The following is a 17,556-nucleotide window of genomic DNA, read 5'->3' as shown; positions in this document are numbered from 1 at the left end:
CGATCTGTCCCTTGATTCAGCATCATCCCTCAAGGCCCTTACCTAGGCTTATGCAGCAGCAGGTCAGTCTGATGCACGTCTGCATACTATGGGCATTTTGCAGGCATAACAGATGGACTTGCTTAAAGACCTTGACGAGGGGGAGAGGCTTTACTCAAGCCACTGATCTGGTTCTACAGGCTACCAAGGAGAAAGCCAGAGCTATTGGCCATACTATGGCAGCTCTGGAAGCCTCAGAGAGACATTTGTGGCTTAATCTATCTGTTAAGCCACAAATAAGTATATCTGTTGGATGTCCTGCTTTCTCCTGTGGGACTCTTTGGCGACTCAGTTAATTCAGTCGTCAAGAGGTTCCAGAAGGCTAAAAAGGTTTTTTTTTTGTGGGGCCCTCCAACAAGCGCCTGCGTGCCCGTCTGCTGCGCCACTGGTTGATGCCTAAGGTGGAGCAGACGCTTTTGAGCAATCTTTCCCCTGATTCAGCATCATCCCTCAAGGCCCCGACCTAGGCTTATGCAGCAGCAGGTCAGTCTGAAGGTTAAAGAAGGCTAAAAAGCAGGTGGTGGCATTCCAGCAGGTCTTCCTTGTCGATCAAAGGTCTCAAAAGGCTTCTGGGCGGAAGCAGCCAAAGGCACGCTCAAGCTCTTCGTACAGGGCGCAACAAAAACAAAAGGTGTTGTTTCTCGTGCCCCGCCGCAGAAAGAATGGGGGCAGGGTAAGCGCTCAAAGCCTCAACCTGGCAAAGATAAAACGGATCTGAGGAATGTCATCATTACAAGGAAGGCTTCAGCTAAGAGGCTCTAACGCCAGTGTCAGACCTCTGAGGGCAGGCCCATTCGAGGAGAAGTGGTTCACACCTCATCTTACGGTGCCCACTTCTCTCCAGTGTCCTCAGGGGGCCGCTCTGTCAACCCAACTAGTCAGTATCCCAGTGTACATCTGGGAACGTAGAGAAATGTAGTACAGAATTCAGTTTTGTTCTTGTTCTCCTTGCTTTCACAGGGTTCTGCCCACTATGGTGGGTCCAGAGAAGTCTCTGGTTATGGAACAAGATGTGAGAACTTTCTTGGGGAAGGGGGCCATAGAACGTGTTCCCCACCAGAATCCGGATTTTACAGCCGGTATTTTATTGTTCCAAAAAAGAATGTCCAATTTATTTGCACCATGTAAATCGTGCGGCCAAAATCTAAAGTTCAAAATGTTAACTTTAAAGCAAATCGTGACTATAATCAGTACAGAGGACTGGTTTGTCATGATAGAACTCAAAAATGCATACTTCCACATATCCATCCTTCAAAACCACAGGAAGTTCCTCAGGTTTGCATTAGGGGGCAAAGTGTTCCAGTACAGGGTTCTTCCTTTTGGCTAGCACTGTCAGCTTGCACTTTCAAGAGAGGCGTGGATGTTGCACTGGCTCCTCTGCGACTCCAGGGCATTCGCATGTTGAATTACATAGACAATTGGTTGATACTAGCTCATTCAGAGCACATGGCGTTTTAACATCGAAATGTTGTCCTCGCTCATATGAAAGAGCAGGGGTTGAGTCAGAACGCAAAGAAGAGTGTTCTTTCTCCAGTACAGAGAACTGTTCTGTGATGATGCAGGAACGTTTCTCTCCTGCACATATAATCCTCTCAGCATTAAAAGAGCTGAAGATAGGCCAGTCACACACTGTCAAACAGTTTCAAAGATTGTCGGCAGCAGCAGCCAACTTCGTACATTTTGGCCTGTTGTACATGAGACCCCTGCAGTGGTGGCTCAAGGCCAGGGGATTTTTCCTGAGGGCAATCCATTCCACATGATCAAGGTTACAAGAAGATGTCTTTGTTCCTTGACGATGTGGAGGAAACCCTGGTTCTTGTCCAAAGGCCCAGTGTTATGACTTACTTATCGTCACTTGATACTTATGACAGATACTTCTCTCACGAGTTGGGGAGCGGTCCTGGAGGGCCACTCATCCCAGGGTCTGTGGAAGTGCGTTTTCTGATCTACGGGGGACATGTTCTTGTCCATTTAGACAACACATCAAAGGTCGCTTAGGTCGAGACAAGGGCTGAGGCCCGAGGAATGGAGACTTTACCCCGATGTAGTGAGTCTTCTATGGAGGAGGAAGAGAAGTGGAAGAGGACATATTAGTGTCATCCAGCCCCACTAGTGTTGAATATCATTATGCCTGTATGCATTTCCCCGGATCGCTCTGCTTTCGGGAGTTATGGAGAGAGTTTGCTGGAAGGGTGTCCATCTACTGTTGGTGGCTCCTCTTTGGCCAACTCACATCTGGTTTTTGGACTTGATATCCCTCCTCTATGGCTCCCTTGAGGAGATTCCGATCAGGAGGGACCTTCTGTGTCAGGCTGGGGCTAAATATTTAACCCACGTCCAGAGGTATGAAAGTTGTGGGTTTGAGTCATAGAGTCATTGACCAACTCATAGAGGCTGGTCTCACAACGGAGGTTTAGACCCAGTTAACTGCCCGGTTGGTACAGTGCTAGAGTTTCCGCAAGAGCGTTTCTATACAGGATTATCCCCTTCTACACTTAAGGTTTATTTGGCCCTGTTTACCACACTCCTTTTAGTGGTGTATCCTTGAAAAGAGACCCATTATTATCTTGTTTCCTCCGTGGAACCTTGAGGATTAGGCACCCTAATGGAACCGTCACCCTAATGGCACCGTCACCCCCCCCCCCCCCCCCCCCCCATGATGTTCGGCCACACCATTGGACTGATTTCACACGTGCTTCAAGACACAATCATGCAAAGGAGTTCCCATAGTGTCGTAACTTACGCTGCAGCGTCTCATTCCCTCTTCAGGGAGCCAAGGTTACAATCATAATGAGTTGTTTTTATGACTTACCATATTGTTTCACTTCAAGATCACGTGAGATAACCCTGTCACCAATAAAAGCCTTCAGTTTGTACATGCCTTGACGGGCCTCTGGGTTTAATTCATAAGAACGCTGCAAAATCCACCTTGTTGAAGAAACATTTGTCCATTGGCCAATCCGGTTACCTTTACTGTCCTGTTTAATAGCAAAGACACAGTGCAGATATTTTGTGACAGTCAGCTACACATATCCTGACTATCAATGTAGAAATATATAATTACCCTACTGAAAACACAATAATTGCAAATATAACTGAATTTCTAGTGTTAATTAGATTTAAAAGGTGAGTTTGTTATGACTGCACAGAAGGTTTTGTGTTCTTACCTCAAGAACCACTGTACTATACTGTGAAAGAGCAAATAGTAATTTAAGATTAAAAGCCAAAAATGTGTTCATTTATTAAATGTGTATTCAACAATGCAAAAGATAATAAAGATGCCAGATAAACACATCAGACCTGCTGATCAAGGGGTGCAAAGTTTGTATCCATGGTAACAACTCTGAAGTTCACTGTAAAATTGAAATGTGTATTAAAAAACGTATGTATCTTATGTAAGGTACAATTGCTTACAGTCATATTTCTCTCCTGTAAATGACCAAACTGTGTGTGAACCGTATTAAGTGTCAAATACAGGGCTGAAAACTGTATTCTGCTGCTGGGTGAATGTGTCTTTTGAGCCAAATTCAACTAGCTGTCACAGCTGCCTGTTTTAGCCATAATGTTACAAAAATGTCTGACAATTTGCTCCAGCTGACCAGTTAGAATCAAGTAGGCCTATCCCAGACAGCTATGAGGTTTATTACATGTAACGATTTATATCAGGGGTGTCAAACTCATGGAGGGCTTCAGAGTTTAGTCCAAACCCTGTTGATTTCAAATAACCCTGAAGGACCTGATCAGAACATTTAATAATTAGGGTTAAAGCTAAACCATGCAGGGCTGTGGGCTCTCCAAGAACACCCTTAATCTATAGTATCTATAGATTTCATATAAAATAAAGTCACACAGATACTGATATCAATATCGATATCATATTTGTAATTACAGTATTTAGGCTGAACATGTTTGAAAGTGAGGGGATTGTTCAAATGCACACTAGATGACCATTCTCGTGTTTCAAAGCTGTTAGAATTCAAAGCTACTCATCCTTAATATCTGATTTTCTTATCTTTTCATTTGCTCCTCTTTTTGTTTGTAAATCCATTGAACTGTTTACTTCATACTCTTTCACCATCTGCTGGTTTGTGCAACATTTGTAATGTTTGAACTATGGTGCTACATAAGCTCATTGCCTGATCATAGTGTGCTTTACTTACTGTATATGTGCTACCTCAGCTGTGATCAGGGTTTAGATGTCAGTGACACCAGCATTGTTTACTGAGCTTTAGCCTTTGAGACATTCACAGCTCACCTGTCTGTCCTGGAGTATAGATGGGTTTATCAGTCTGGATAAAAGTCAGAGGATGAACTTGAACATGCTTGAACAGGACTTTTCTCTCTTCAGTCGTCCTGAAAGTCTCTCCCTGAAGTTCAACCTTCATTTTCTGCACTGATTCTGCCTTGACCAGAGGAGCCTGATGAGAAATAATTTCCTGTATTCACAACCTGACACAAAAACTAGATGCATTATGATGAAACATATTTGATAATATTCATTATGTGCATGTTTTGATGGCAGACCTTGAAGTTAAAGCAGCGATGAAACTCTTCCTCAGCTTTCTCCTGCAGCAGTAATGTGCTCTGAGCACCATGAACCAGATGAATGTTCATGACAAGGCTTTCATTGGGCTTGAGAAGACTTGCACACAGTTTGGCCTCAGATCCAGACTTAATCACTGCGGGAAACGTCACCATGAAATATCTGTCCAGAAAAAATGATCATACAATATTGGTTAGATAAGAAAAATAAAACATAAACTGGGAGGGAAAATCAATACAGTTAATTTACTATTGATCAATTGAAAATATGAATATGAAAAGTGTGAATAAAAGACCAAACAAAGTCAGGTGACTAAAATCTTTATATTTGTACGTTTATTCAGAGAATTGCTCTTAAAAATACACTGCCATTAAAAAAAATCTGTCACTGTCCTTAATTTTAAATGATCTTATGCATAAAGTTGTCTCTTAAAGGACAAGTTCGGTAATTTACACTTAAAGCCCTGTTAATAGATCGTTTCTGATGAAATAGAACGGTTAAGATTAAAATTTGGACACATGCTGCTGTCCCGAGAATTTTAGGTTTCTTTCGCTTTCCGCAAAACCTCTAGAATGGGTGTATAGGTGCACTGGAACAGTCCTTCCTAAAACACATTAAACTTTTGTTTACAAAGACGTGAAACTCACCGAGTGGTCAGGGGTGTCCACTGATATGCTCACACAAAAATCGCTGCAAAAGATGCTTTCCAACAGGTTTTATCGTAGTTTTTGTCCAACTCTATTTACTTGTATTGGATGTGCTGTGAGGTACGATATTACTCCGCCGCCACCAACTGGGCTGGAGTGTCTATTATTCAAGCTCTCAACGGAAGAATGTACGGGTGTGAGACGTTTGGAAAAATACGTCCACAGTTTTACAACGAATGATAAAACACCTGTTGGAAAGCATCTTTTGCATCGATTTTTGTGTGAGCATATCACTGTAGGTATTCCAAATGGGGGGAAATGCACGTTATTTTCCTGGTTTGACTGTGTTATGATCAGGCTTGGGAGGGTTACTTTAAAAATGTATTCCGTTACTACAAATTACTTCATAAAAAAAGTATTCAGTAACGTAATCCGAGTACTATAATATGAAAGTAATGTAACTGATTACTTTTGGATTACTTCAAGGTCACGTATATAAATAAAGACAAGCAAGAAGAAATATTATTTACTATATTATATTACTATATTTACTATAACTTTTATTTATTAAGAATTTGGTCCAGTGTACAATATTTGCAAAGTATACACACAGGCCTGAATATATATTTATGTAAAGGGCTATACAGACATCTAGTGGCTAATGTATGGTATCACAGATTGTTTTATTTTTAACTAATTTTTAACAAAAAAAATAAAAACACAACATTTAAAATTTTTACACAGTCTACATATTAGTTTATTTTAATATAGGCCTACATGTTGACTAAAGCCGTGATCTTTCTTAATTTGCCTGACTGAACTTGGGGCGTTGGCAGTGGGAGTTCCCCCACGTTACCTAGACAGCGAACATCTCGTTATGTGAGAAAAGATTAAGAAAGGACATTTTGGGTACTAAAAAAGCTACTCTCCTAATTTCTACAAAATAGCAGCGGAATTTCCATGAATTAAAACAAGCGATTTTACCCGCAGGCAGCATCGTTTCTACTAGCAGCAGTGATTCAATCTGCGTCTGAGGAGATTGTAGAAAGCTTATTTGTGCATTCACCAGCGTGTGGCACACGTGTCATTACTGGCAACAGAACCAAGAACTACTGTATAATCATGCAGCGCTTAATATAGTGTTATTATGCCAAAATACTTATTTATTTAGTTTTAAATGAAACCATTGTAATCCTGAAAGTATTCCCCCTTTTTTCAATATGTAACTATAATCTGATTACTACGTTTTTTGACGTAACTGTAACGGATTACAGTTACTGGATTTTTGTATCCTGATTACATAACGCCGTTACATGTATTCCGTTACTCCCCAACCCTGGTTATGATGCATTTTAATGGCTCAGTGATCCAAAATTATGTTTCTGAGTATGTGTGGATGTCTGAGAGCAATGTGTGTCTGCGTTGACAAAAGTGTGTGTGTGTGTGTGTGTGTGTGTGTGTGTGTGTGTGTGTGTGTGTGTGTGTGTGTGTGTGTAGGGCCTAAATATAATACATGGTGTTTAGGCGAGTGACAAAAATCATAATATCCTGAAGGTCATATTTTATCCTCTCTCTCTCTCTCTCTCTCTCTCTCTCTGTGTGTGTGTGTCGGTGGTGTAGGATGTGTGTGTAGGCGTGTATGTGTGTGTGTGCATTTAGCAAGAGAAAGCACTTCTCACTGCATTGTTTTCTTTTGATTTGATTCATGCGTATTTTACGCACAGACATGAACCTTTGACACAGCTTTGTTTTTTTTTTAGCAGTCTACATTTCAAAGTTAATTGATAATGTCTCACCTACGTAGAGGCACAAACACAGCCATGCAGTCAGTCCTTAGACAATAATAACACCTTGCATCTTGCGGCAACACAAAGATGTAGCTGCGAGGGATCCAAAACAAAGGCAGACTTTGTTTTGGATTAGAAAAGTTGAGAAATCAGTGTTTATACAAGTGCGGTTGATGCAAAAGTAATAAAGCTGTGCACCTCTTTGGTGCGGCCATTTCACACTCGACAAGATGAAGAAAACCTACACGACCACCGAAGCAGTGGACTACGTTACTGAACCAAGTGAATAATAATATACCTGGATAAGGTATGTGCTATTAGCAACAGTAACTCACACATTTATTTATATACACATCTTTATGTGGTTTTCTAAAATATATAGGCATATTTAGTACTAAGTTTATCATGCATTTGTTTTTTCTTGTATATTTTTTTCTCTTATAACTTGGGCCAAAAAATAGATACATGTTATTCATTTTTCCTTGATCTTTTTTTTATTTTGCTCTATCAGTTTCCTATAATGCCGATGGTGTTATAAGTGTAGAAAATGTGCCCACTCCCACGTGCTCACACCTACCCGCTGCTCGCTCTGCCACTCAGTTACCCCGGGTTGCAGATCCTCTAAAGCTCACAAACATCCTGGCTCTGGCCGAAGGTGTCATAAGTGTAGAAAATGTGCCCACTCCCATGTGCTCACCACTACACACAAACACGGTCCCCATGGTAACACGCTCAGAGCGCACTCTCATAAAGCGTACACATGCCGCTCGAGTACTAAGTGTAGTAAATGTGGCCACAACTCTGTGCTCACACCTACCTGCTGCTCGCTCTGCCATTCAGTTACCTCGGGTTACAGACCCTCTAAAGCTCCCAAACACTGGCCGTGTTATAAGTGTAAACTCTGCGCCCGCTCACGAGCACGCGCACTCACTTTTAGACACGATAACCCCCACGCCGCTCTCGCGCCAGGAGTGTTTGACAGCAAAACGCGCTCCATCCTTAGGGACCGAGCTACCGTACGCTGTACAGCCGGCCAGCACTGTTTACCAGCCCCCGTGTTCGAGCACCGGCGGCGCACGCGCTGCCCCATCCTCTCTGATACAGGTTCCCCATCCCGCGCAGCGCGGCGATCTGAACCCAGAGACCATTCGACCCCTAGCTATGCGTGCAAAGCATGGGAAGCTATTCAGGGCGTGTCAGAATGGGTGCTGAATACTATAAAACACGGCTATTCGCTTCAATTCGCTCGTCGCCCCCCGCACTTCTGGCGCAGAAGGAGACGAAAGTGAGTTTAGAAGCAGCGCACCTGCTTCAAGCATAAATAGCGAAGCTGCTGCACAAAGGGGCTATAGAACAGGTTCATCCTTCTCTGAGCGAGTCGGGCTTTTACAGCCGTTACTTCCTCGTACCCAAGAAGGACGGAGCGTTAAGACCTATTTTAGATCTGAGACATCTGAACAAAGCCCTCATGAGACGGCCGTTCAAAATGATTACAACCAGACAAACCCTCGCGCAGATTCGCCCAGGAGACTGGTTTATCTCTCTCGATCTAAAGGACGCGTAATTTCAGATCCAGATAACTCCCCGTCACAGGCCATTCTTGAGATTCGCCTTCGACGGTCGAGTATATCAATACACAGTCCTTCCGTTCGGCCTGTCTTTAGCACCCCATACATTTACGAAATGCATGGACACGGCTCTCGCTCCCCTGAGAAGACAGGGAATGCGGATACTGAACTATCTGGACGATTGGCTTATTCTAGCGCAGTCAGAGACGGAACTTGTGTCTCACAGAACAGCGCTTCTCAGCCATCTGGAAGGTCTGGGTCTCTCGGTCAACTGGACCAAGAGCTCGCTATCGCCCCGTCAGTCAATTTCCTTCTTGGAATAGAACTGGACTCGGTGGCTATGACGGCCAGATTGTCGGAGCAGCGCGCGCGCCGCATCCGTCACCTCGCCGCATCCTTCCAAATAGGCAGCCAGGCTCCCCTGAGGACATTCCAGCGTATCCTGGGGCATATGGCCTCAGCTGCAGCAGTGCTCCAGCTGGGCTTATTGCGCATGCGCCCGCTTCAACGCTGGCTGAAAGCGCGCGTGACCCACCGAGCCTGGGCGGCCGGCGGCTCGCGAGTCAGAGTGAATCAGGGCTGCATTTCAGCCCTGCAGCCCTGGCTGGCAGCCGAATGGTATCACACAGGAGTGACTATGGGGGTGATCTCACATTGGAAAGTTGTCTCGACAGACGCTTCCAACCTAGGTTGGGGAGCGCTCTTTGAAGGCAGACTGGTCTATGGCCGCTGGTCAGACCAGGAGAATCTCCTACACATAAACTGTCTAGAGATGCTCGCGGTCGAGAAAGCGCTCAAACACTTCCTCCCATTCCTCCTAGGTCACCATGTTCTAGTCCGCACGGACAATACATCGGTAGTGGCCTATGTGAATCGCCAGGGCGGTGTCAGATCAAAGACGCTCTGTACCCTGGCGGAACGCCTCCTCGTGTGGGCTCAGCACTCTCTGCGCTCGCTGAGAGCCGCGCATGTGCCTGGCCACCTGAACGAGGGCCCCGACAGACTGTCCAGGGACAACGTTCCCCCTGGGGAGTGGTCTCTACACCCCCAAACAGTCCAGTCACTGTGGCGCCGTTTCAGCAAAGCGAAAGTCGACCTTTTTGCGTCAAAAGACAACGCTCACTGCCCAGAGTTCTTTACGAAGAACGAGGACGCGCTGGCCCAGACCTGGCCCAGCGGCCCGCTATATGCTTTTCTCCCCGGTCTCCCTGCTGCCTCAGGTCATCAGGAGAGTCAGGAAAGCGCGCCACTCAGTGCTCCTCATAGCCCCATACTGGGAGAACCAAGCTTGGTTCCCGGAACTGATACAGCTGGCAGACACAGTCCCCTGGCCGATACCGGTGAGGAGAGACCTTCTCTCTCAAGCCCGCGGCTCGATCTGGCATCCCCATCCAGAGCGCTGGTCTCTGCATGCATGGAGCCTCAACAGTTACCCGTTGGTCTGCCAAGAGGGGTTATGAACACGATCTACGAGGGGGCTCTACACGTCAAAATGGTCTGTGTTTAGCAAATGGTGCACTGCCAAGGGGCTCGATCCACAGACATGTGGGGTATCGCAAATTATTGTGTTTCCTTCAAGAGCTGCTGGACGCAGGCAGGTTCCCCTCCACGCTCAAAGTTTATGTTGCGGCCATTTCAGCTTTCACTGTCTCAGAGCTGGGCCGCGCATTAGGAAGGAACGAGTTCGTCACCCGCTTCCTTAGAGGACCCAGGAGGATGAACCCCCCGCGACCCCCCTCGGTTCCTATGTGGGATCTTTCACTGGTCTTGGAGGCCCTGAAAACGCATCCCTTTGAACCCTTGGAAACTGTGGATATGAAATACCTCACGCTCAAAACCGTTTTTCTGATAGCTCTGTCTTCAGTCAAACGCGTGGGAGACCTTCACGCGTTATCTATTAACGCCGCGTGCCTCGAGTTCGGACCTAACGACTCTAAAGTTATTCTCAGACCGAGGCATGGTTACGTTCCCAAAATATTGGGCACTCCCTTCTAATATTGGGTCATTTCCCTCTCAGCCCTGCCAACTCCCGGCAGCGAGGCCGATAGTAATCTCCTCTGCCCGGTCAGGGTGCTGAGAAACTAGAACTACATTACACGCTCCGCCGCTTCAGGCGCTCGGAGCAGCTTTTTGTTTCGTTTGGAGGGCGCACCAAGGGTCTCGCCGCCTCGAAACACAGCCTGTCCAGATGGACAGTGGACGCTATCACAACTGCTTATGCGTCTAAAGACCTGCAGTGCCCACTGGGCATTCTAGCTCACTCCACCAGAGGCATGGCCTCATCGTGGGCGGGGTCCAGCGGTATTTCCATTCATGACATTTGTGCAGCGGAAGGCTGGGCCTCCCCCTCTACATTTGTTAGGTTTTACAACCTGGAAGTTCCCGCCTTGCAGGCGAAAATTTTATCAGTCTAAGTCTCGCATAGACCGGCCCACTATCAATGCGCGGGCTAAGTTGGTTGATTTAGCTCTACTGGTTGAGCTGCACTGTGCAGGGATTTGTCAGTTCGGACCGGCTGTGCCGTTCCGTGCTCCCTAGTATGTGCTTGTGTACTGCGCTAGCCTTCTGTTGGCCGCCCGGCTCCCTGCTATCACGTTCCCCGGGCTCTCCCTGGGACTCATTCAGTGGATGCTGGGCGCGCACGGCGTTGACAAGGGAGTTCCCGCAGCGTAAGCTACTTACGCAATACGAGAGAACCTCTCGTAAGAGAACGTATTGGTTACTAAACGTAACTTCTGTTCTCTCTAGAAGAGGGAACGAGTATTGCGTAACCCGCCGTGCTCACGCCACGAGCTCACTCACTTCAGCGACAGAAACCAGTGAAGCAGCCTCTGAGCCCTGCTTATATATGCTAAGCCACACCCCTTTTGGCGGGCTGTGAAGCATGAAGCGCGCCAAGCGCGCTTATTGGTCATGACGTCACGCCAAGGGCTCAGCGATAGGCTGCTACAGTTGCCGCAGGGCAGCCAATGGGCACGCTAGTAGCCTGCCCTAGGTCTGCATGCTGCCGCACTGCGTTGACAAGATTATTAAAAATTAAGAATAATTTTTTGGCTTCAGTATCTCGAGAAAGAAGACTTTCCCGCAGCGTAAGATACTTGCGCAATACTCATTCCCTCTTCTAGAGAGAACAGAGGTTACGTTTAGTAACCGATACAATCTTAAAGAGTGCGATGGATTATAGGGCGATAGAAGATCCGTTAAATAGACTGGAGCTAAGCCGTTTAGGGCTTTATAAGTCAGTAGCAATACCTTGTAATTAATATGGAACTTTATAGGTAACCAATGTAGTGATGATAAAATCGGTGTTATATGGTCAAATTTTCTTGATCTAGTAAGAACTCTAGCGGCTGCATTTTGAACTAACTGTAGCTTGTTTATTGAGGATGCAGGACAACCGGATAATAAAGCATTACAGTAATCTAGTCTCGAGGTCATGAACGCATGAGCTAACTTTTCTGCATCAGAAACAGATAGCATATTACGTAGCTTAGCAATGTTTCTAAGTTGGAAAAAGGCTGTTTTTGTAACATATGAAATATGATTTTCAAAAGACAGGTTGCAGTCAAGTATAACACCCAGGTCTTTTACTGGAGAGGATAAAGTAACAGGACATCCTACTATGTTAAAGTTGTATTGTGAGAGGTTTTGTGGGCGTTTTTTTGAACCAATAAGTATTACCTCTGTCTTGTCTGGATTTAATAAAAGAAAATTGCACGTCATCCAATCTTTTATATCTTTAACACACTCTGTCAATTTGGATAATTTAGCGTTTTCATCCGGCCGTGATGAAATATATATTTGAGTGTCATCAGCATAACAATGGAAACTAATTCCATGTTTCCTTATAATATTTCCAAGTGGCAGCATATATATTGAGAATAACAGAGGGCCTAACACAGATCCCTGCGGCACTCCATAGTTTACTGGAGTTATGATCGATTTTTCTCCATTTAAATAGACAAAATGGTAGCGGTCAGATAAGTATGATCTGAACCAGCTTAATGCTTGTCCTTGAACACCAGTATAATTTTGTAGTCGATCTAAGAGTATTGTGTGATCTATAGTATCGAACTCAGCACTAAGATATAAACTATATATATATAGTTTTATGGCAGTGTTTAGAGTGGACATTTTTGTCCCTTAATGCAATCAACGTCGTAAAATAAATAATAAGGCATAAAGGTTAAACAGTAAACCTCTACTGTGCAACACAGACCAGTTAAATACATACCGGAGAAATCAAGACATTTCTTACACAATGACTACTGGTATACTAATAATTTTAACCTTAGCAAAAACTGTTAAAAACTTACGGCCCTGATGTTTGTCCATTGACACAGATCAGGAGGAAAGAGAGCAGAAGGAGCCCTTTCCAACAGCAGCCAATATTCAGAGCCATGATGACGAGCGATCATCCACGGCATGAGATGAACTGGACCGTCTCTTTTAAAGGGACTCTCATGCTAAAGGAGGTCCTTCAAAACATGTGTATTGATCATCTGATTAATGATTCAACCATGAAGGCACTGCAGTTCAAAAACATGTGCTAAATTAGATCTACTAAAGCCTTAAAAATACATTTGCGACACAAAGTACAGTAGTCTGGCATGCAGTAAAAGTCAAGTCACCTTTATTTATATAGCGCTTTTTACAATACAGTTTGTTTCAAAGCAGCTTTACAATGATAACAGGAAAATAATGCAGTATAAATAATGCAAACAATAATGTTTGTTTTGGCTGTACAGCAGAAAATAGCATCACAGTCCAGTTTAAGTAAGTTCAGTGATGGTTCATTTTTGTTGTAAAAATTTTATTAATTTAGGTAATTTATCCGATGCCAAACCGATGGACTAGTCTGGGTTTGGCGGTTGCCAGGAGAACGCTACTCAACTAAATGCATTGTGCCAAGTGTAAAGTTTGGTGGAGGGGGGATAATGGTGCGGGGTTGTTTTTCAGGGGTTGGGATTGGCTGCTTAGTTCCAGTGAAAGGAACTCTTAATGCTTCAGCATACCCCAAAGCATTTTGGACAATTTCATGCTCCTAACTTTGTGTGGAGGAACATGACTGGCCCGCACAGAGTCCTGACCTCATCCCGATAGAACACATTTGGGATGAAATAGAGCGGAGACTGCGAGCCAGGCCTTCTCGTCCAACATCAGTGCCTGACCTCACAAATGCGCTTCTAGAAGAATGGTCAAAAATTCCCATAAACACACTCCTAAACCTTGTGGAAAGCCTTCCCAGAAGAGTTGAAGCTGCAAAGGGTGGGCCAACTCCATATTAAACCCTACAGATTAAGAATGGGATATCATTAAAGTTCATGTGCATGTAAAGGCAGACGTCCCAAAACTTTTGGCAATATAGTGTATCTTCTGAACAAACTATACACAGAAAAAAACAGGCAACTGACCTGTGTCCTGAAACCAATCAATACTGAAATCAAGGGTCAACAATCCACTGTGAGAGAGTTACAGTAAATGTTTGTTTATATTTGCAAATCCCTCGACCCCTTCCTAATATGGTGTCTGAAAATATTTTAGCATTAAAATAAGTCAAATCTTTTAGATGAGCAATTAAACAATACATATATTTACTTGAGATCCTACACCATGATGAAGATTTGCCATGTTTGTTTTTCTGCCTGTTGTTTGTAACATTGTAGACTTCCCGATATATTATTGTGAGTTCTTTTGGTTTTTAGGAATAATAGTATGTCTCGTACTTGGCTGTGATGGGATGAGTGAAGTTTCTGACTTCTCAATGACTTTGGTTAAAGTGATTTGTTATTGATATTTGTTTGTTTTTCAAAAATGTGGTTGTTGTTGGTTGATCCAGTTCAATTAATAATGACAATTAATGAGGACAAAATAAATATTCTACAGCTTGAGGACATACAATGGATATAAATTGCCATCTTAACAAACTAAAAGCTTATAACTTGATTATAGAATTCTTCATAATTACTATAACTGTAACTCTTTTCTTACTAATTTCAAGACATTTCTTCACATTCTGTAACTCTAAACTTGAAACAATATCTCACTTGTTTTTTGAACGAGATTATGCAAAGAAGTATCTTGGCTTATTTTCTCATCTTAAAACAAACATATTTTTTATTTTTGAAACAACAAATGTACGGTTTTTGATTTGGGATTTGGGGACTTAAAGATTAGGATTTAGATTTGGCAAAATAAGGGATATCCATTCACGTATATACAATATCCAGAGACACATTATTATAAATGATTCATAAAAACGATAAATTAATAATTAATAATTAATAAACAGGCTCGGCGTGAAGATCAGGCTTGGCAGGGCTGGCGTGGAGCGCAGGCTCGGCAGAGACCTCGACGGAAAGAGACTCTGGAATGGTGGTTTTGGCAGGACAAGACCCCTATCGGCCGATCTTCTTGGCCCTCCGTGCTGACATGAGTGGTGAGTACATCACGCTGGACATTAATCTAGAACGTCTAGAGACCGATCCGGTGATAGGCCTGATGGGTGGCGTGAAGATTCTCAGGCTTAGAGTTTGCGGGGTTCTTCCTCCGCAAGGCCCACAGTAAATGACGAACCGCTCAAGGAAAGGGCCAAGTCAATATACTGTTCAAGAGTCCCGTTAGGGTAATGTAATGGCATACGGTAGTTGAGTGACTCAGATAGTCCTCTGCGAAAAAAATATCATTAGACATACCTCATCCATGTAAGTCAGAGGAGCAAGCTCCAAAAAGTCCATTACATAATTCTCGATGGGTCGATCTCCTTGACGGAGACGGAAAATTTGTGCTGCTGGATTCATCGATGGGTCTGGGTCTTACTTGGCTGCTGGATCTGTGTTGGCGTAGGTTTCTGTCACAAACTGCTCGGAGACCAGAAAGTTTAGATCCAAATGCAGCTTTAATCAGAAGGGTACAATCCATACACGTAAACAAATGAACAGGCAACAAGTTCAAGTCCAGGTAGGCAGTCCAAACAAACAAACAAACACACAAGGCAGGGGACAAGGCAAACGGGTAATCCAGAGGCAGGCAGAGAGTCCAAGAAACCCAAATACAGGGAACCGAAGAAATGCTCAGAGATGCAGTGCAACACATACAAAACTACGCCGTGATTGAATGTGAAAACCAGGCTTATAAGAGGTGAGCTAAACAAGGTAATGACAAACAGGTGAATGTGATCAGTGAAGATGAGTCCGAGCAGTGAGTATGGGAAATGTAGTTGTGAGGGAAAATGACAATCTGAAATGGAGTGCCCTCTGGTGGTTCTCGAGGGCACTCCAGCTGATGACCGTTACAGAGTGGACTGTTTATTGTAGTCTGCTTTTTGGTTTATTGGTGAGTGTTTCTACTGTTTTCTCTTTTTAAAATTGTGCAATTTGCTTGATTTATGAAATGTCCTGTTTAATGCCTACTGTATGTATTCATATGCTTTTATCTGGCACAATGTATAAAAGCAATAAACACTTAAATCTTATTCCTGGATTCTCTTTGTATGTTTGTTTAAAACGGGGTCATAAAGAACATTTTCATGAATGGTTCTACAAAGAATCTTATAAAGTGACATGAAGAACTGTTATAGGCTCTTTTAAGAACTTATGAGGTGGGTTCTTGCAGTACCAAAAAAGGCTTTTTATGTCACATAAACAAGGTTATTCAAGAAACCTTTCAGGTTCTTTTCACTGTGAAAACACCGGCTTTTTTTGTCACTTTTATTTTTAAGGGTGTACAGTGTCTCAGAACAAGATTTTTTAAAAAGCAGAGCCAAGATGAGATGAAAAAAAAAAAAAAAAAAAAAAAAAAAAAAAAAAATCACAAGATATAATCGTAATAACCTCGTCTGATTCTGAAATGTTGCCATAGCATGTAGCTACTACACATTCAACAGTTCAACCAGCTCACCATAACTTGTTTTCAACACTTTTATTAATCATATGCATTGTGAATTGATAAGTCATGATCTCAAGAGACGTAGCCAAAAGCTGATTAGGATTTGGGGGTTTGTTCAAATTTGGAATGATGGATTGGAAATAATTTTGTCCAGGATAAAGAATAAACATTATAATATTAAACATTAGAGAGTTCCAACATCTTTATCCAAGCTGAACTATAAGGTGACGCTCTTCAGCTTCATCCACAGTGGAAGTACTCGGCCTCTGACTGATCACCTGAAGGAAAAGGAAGATGTTCACATTCGTACAACAATGGAAACATGGATTAAATCTGAATAAACAATGTGCATCACTTGATCAAAGCATTCAACACTGGCATATTAAATCTTACTTGTTTGGTAGTAATCGTACACTTTAATCACAGCTGGCTTGAGATTCTTCACTTGAAGAACCTGTTTCGTTTGTATCTGGTAATTCACTGGAATATTTTGTGTGATCTACAGGAGGAAACAAACTCATCAGTCATGGACATTAAAGACATAAAGACCTAAGACATACAATCATATGAATGTTGCTGTTTTCTCACCTCCTTCAAATACACAATGACACGATCATCTTTAGAATCGACCCGTTCCACAGGCATTCTGTACATTCCCCAAAAATCTTTAAGCTGTGGGGAAAAAGTGCTGGTTAATTTCTAAAAAGAGAAACTCTAGAAATTTGTACACATTTTGTGATGAATCACTCAAACGCACCATTGATGTATCAGCTGTGAATCCAGATAAGAGTTTAATATCCACAATGACCATGTTAGTCCTTTCCTGTAGACCATCATATCTGGAAAACAGCAAATGAAAAGATTCTTAAATGCCTCATATAAATGTACAAATAAGAGAGAACAAAAGCCAGTATAATTACCAAGACACATGCAAAGTTTTAATCACTCAAATCACTCATAATGTGTCAATAATAAAAATGTTGTATCTCAAGTCAGTGTGTAGTGTTTTAACTACTGAGATACGCCGTTTCAGTTTATATTGCTTTTGTGTTTATTAAGATGTTAAAAATATTCAGAAAACATTT

General features: G+C 43.1%; 2 protein-coding genes across 4 annotated transcripts in view; both read right to left on the bottom strand.

The window, feature by feature from the left end:
• LOC307167528 (alpha-2-macroglobulin-like) overlaps positions 1–13,041 on the bottom strand; it is a 42,590-nt gene extending 29,549 nt beyond the window's left edge. For both annotated transcript variants that reach the window (XM_079886694.1, XM_079886695.1), the window contains exons 1-6: positions 12,901–13,041; positions 4,564–4,744; positions 4,295–4,457; positions 3,340–3,392; positions 3,207–3,227; positions 2,852–3,017 (exon numbers count right to left, since the gene is read on the bottom strand). In XM_079886694.1, the coding sequence (XP_079742820.1) occupies positions 2,852–3,017; positions 3,207–3,227; positions 3,340–3,392; positions 4,295–4,457; positions 4,564–4,744; positions 12,901–12,986 (670 nt within the window). In that variant the 5' untranslated portion in view covers positions 12,987–13,041. The remainder of the gene's footprint in view (positions 1–2,851; positions 3,018–3,206; positions 3,228–3,339; positions 3,393–4,294; positions 4,458–4,563; positions 4,745–12,900) is intronic.
• Positions 13,042–15,469: 2,428 nt separating this feature from the next.
• Positions 15,470–17,556, bottom strand: part of LOC307167535 (alpha-2-macroglobulin-like) — a 42,141-nt gene continuing 40,054 nt past the window's right edge. For both annotated transcript variants that reach the window (XM_079886704.1, XM_079886703.1), the window contains 4 exons: positions 17,229–17,310; positions 17,060–17,143; positions 16,865–16,970; positions 15,470–16,749 (listed from right to left, as the gene is read on the bottom strand). In XM_079886704.1, the coding sequence (XP_079742830.1) occupies positions 16,712–16,749; positions 16,865–16,970; positions 17,060–17,143; positions 17,229–17,310 (310 nt within the window). In that variant the 3' untranslated portion in view covers positions 15,470–16,711. The remainder of the gene's footprint in view (positions 16,750–16,864; positions 16,971–17,059; positions 17,144–17,228; positions 17,311–17,556) is intronic.

Source organism: Squalius cephalus, assembly GCF_949319135.1.
Source record: "Squalius cephalus genome assembly, chromosome: 11".
In the NCBI taxonomy this organism is placed as follows: Eukaryota; Metazoa; Chordata; class Actinopteri; order Cypriniformes; family Leuciscidae; genus Squalius; species Squalius cephalus.
Note: the sequence above shows the minus strand (reverse complement) of the source record. Positions and strands in the feature narration are given on the sequence as shown.